The 2,576-nt window shown below is 40.2% G+C and overlaps 1 protein-coding gene across 1 annotated transcript; it reads right to left on the bottom strand.

Moving 5' to 3' along the window:
• Positions 1-1,045: 1,045 nt before the first annotated feature.
• Positions 1,046-1,992, bottom strand: Or13a18c (olfactory receptor family 13 subfamily A member 18C). The gene is given in 3 exon segments (XM_087610428.1): positions 1,046-1,213; positions 1,215-1,626; positions 1,628-1,992. Coding segments are annotated over 3 exon segments (921 nt in total). The 5' UTR covers positions 1,969-1,992.
• Between the last annotated feature and the right edge of the window lie 584 nt (positions 1,993-2,576).

Genomic DNA, 2,576 nt, shown 5'->3' with positions numbered 1-2,576 from the left:
GAGAGTTCATCTTGGTGGATTTTTCCTTTGATGAATATTAAGTATCCTTCCTTATCTTTTTTGATGACTTTTAGTTGAAAATTTATTTTATTTGATATTAGAATGGCTACTCCAGTTTGCTTCTTCTGACCATTTGCTTGGAAATTTGTTTTCCAGCCTTTCACTCTGAGGTAGTGTCTGTCTTTGTCTCTGAGTTATGTTTTTTGTAGGCAGTAGAATGTAGCGTCCTAGTTGCATATCCAGTTTGTTATTCTATGGAGAGACACACTTATTGTGTGAATAGGTAGGATGAGGAAAGAGTTGTGGGAGGGGAAAGAATATAATTAAAGTGTTATTCAAAAAAATTTGTCTATGATTTATTCTTTGTTGACTTATATGTAAATGTGAAGAAGTTTCACTTTCCTGTGCAATTTCCCTAAATCTCTTGTTAGAGATAAATAATCTTTCCTGTGCATTTGATTATTTATTTTCATTGTCACAAATAAGTTGGAATCACATGTGAAGTTCATTCTTGAAACTTAAACTTCATCTCTGTTTACTGATTGTATCTGTCCTCAAACCAGTTGCACCACCTTTGATGTCCATAGCACAGCAAGGAGTTGTGAAATTGTAAACCTGAGTGCCTCTTTTCTTGATTCTTCCCAAGATACTGAGACCACACTGGCCCTGTAAGTTTACTTATGAAATTTGTATTCATTAGCTGTAGTTTTTAGCCAAGGCTCTGTGGTGTTCATAGGCATCAGATGAAAGACTGTTTTGTGAGTATCAGCAAAGTCATCCACTGAATATCTTTCAGCCAAGGAACATAGTTAGATAAACTAATTAGATAAACTTTTCTTTTGAAATGATTTGTTTTTGTCAGGAGATAAAGCTGTACTTTTATTTGCACTGACTCAAAAAAGGTATAGTGAATGGAATTGTCCAATCTTCTCATCAGACAAAGTTTTCTAATGCAACAATAGAGACACCCAACTTTATGAGACTGCTCTAAGTAAATTATGTTTAGGAACAGTTCAGGCCTATATAACAGCCTACATATCTCCACTCAATGTGAGAAAGAGGCGAAAATCCTGCCCAAGGCAAGCTTGACATCCTTGTTCCTCAGTGTGTAGATGAGGGGGTTTAGGGTTGGGCTGAGGACCGAGTATAGCACTGAGGTAAATTTGCTTCTTTCTGGGTTGTAGCTGGATCCAGGATTGATATAGGCAAAAAAACACAGATGAATAATACATAGCGACCACGATGATGTGGGATGAGCAGGTAGAAAAGGCTTTCCTCTTGCCCTCAGCAGAACGCATGCATAGGATGCTGGCAATGATGCAGCCATAGGATAACAGGGTTAACCCAAAGTTGATGCCTGCATAAAAGATATCTGCCACAAGAGTCATGATGCTATTAACGTACGTGGGGCTACAGGAGAGCAGGTGGAGTGGTGGAATCTCACAGAAGAAGTGGTTGATGACATTGGGGCCACAGAATGACAGCCTTGTCATCAGACCAGTTTTGATAGATGCATTCAGTGCACAGACAGACCACACACCAATGGCCACTACCCCACACAATTGTGGGCTCATCCTGGAGCTGTAGTGGAGGGGAGCACAGATGGCTACATAACGGTCATAGGCGTAGCAGCATCTCAGAGGATCCAGACCACAGAAGGTAGAAGAGCTGGGTCATGCATCCCTTGAAGGAGATGGTGTTTTCCTCAGACAGTAGACCAACCAGTGCCTTGGGGAGAACAGAAGATGTGCAGATAATGTCCATGGTCGCTAAGTTGCACAGGAAAAAGTACATGGGACTGTGGAGTCCAGTGCTGGAGGTGACCAAAGCAATGATCACAATGTTGCCCATTAGAGCCATTGCATATAGGGACAGGAAGCAGCCTGTCAGAAACAGTCTTAGACTAGGGTGCTCTGAGAATCCTTGCAGAACAAACTCTGTCACTACTGTCTGGTTTTGACTGACCATTTTTATGTGGAGTGTGCAATTGACAGATGTGTAGCTTGGCTTCTGAGAGAAATGTTACACTTTACTGTGCTGAAGTCTGATTTTGAAAATTGATCATTTCACCATTCTCTGCTGTCAGAAAGAGAAAGATTGAATATTTTTGTATCAGTGGAATTTTCACCTTGGACTTACTCTCTTTTTCTGTAGATTTGGATCAAGAGGGATATCTGCTCCTCCCCTATCCTTTTGAACATGTGAAATGAATACAACATTCCTACCTCTGGACCTGCCTGTGCTTTCCTTCCATATAACCTGTAAGCACTATTCTCTCCCAACAGTGCTGGAACCAGTATCCCTTCCTCTCACAGCTTCTCATGCTTATTTTATAGAGTACAGCTCCATCTCCCTCCCCTATTTCTCACCTTTACCTTATGCCCATGAAAGATACACAGTAGCTTCCTGTTCTCTATGACAAATATATTCTTCCACATCCTCTTACCTCTCTTTGTCCAATTTACCTTCAAAGCTTCCAAGTGTATATTTCCCTAGCATTATAATGTATTTCCAATTTCTTTTAGTTTTTCATAATTTCTGGCTTCTTTTCCTTTCCAACATTTTCAATTTCTTCT

The sequence above is a fragment of the Rattus norvegicus genome, chromosome 1 (genome assembly GCF_021556685.1).
Source record: "Rattus norvegicus strain SHRSP/BbbUtx chromosome 1, alternate assembly SHRSP_T2T, whole genome shotgun sequence".
In the NCBI taxonomy this organism is placed as follows: Eukaryota; Metazoa; Chordata; class Mammalia; order Rodentia; family Muridae; genus Rattus; species Rattus norvegicus.
This window is presented reverse-complemented; position numbering and strand designations above follow the sequence as displayed.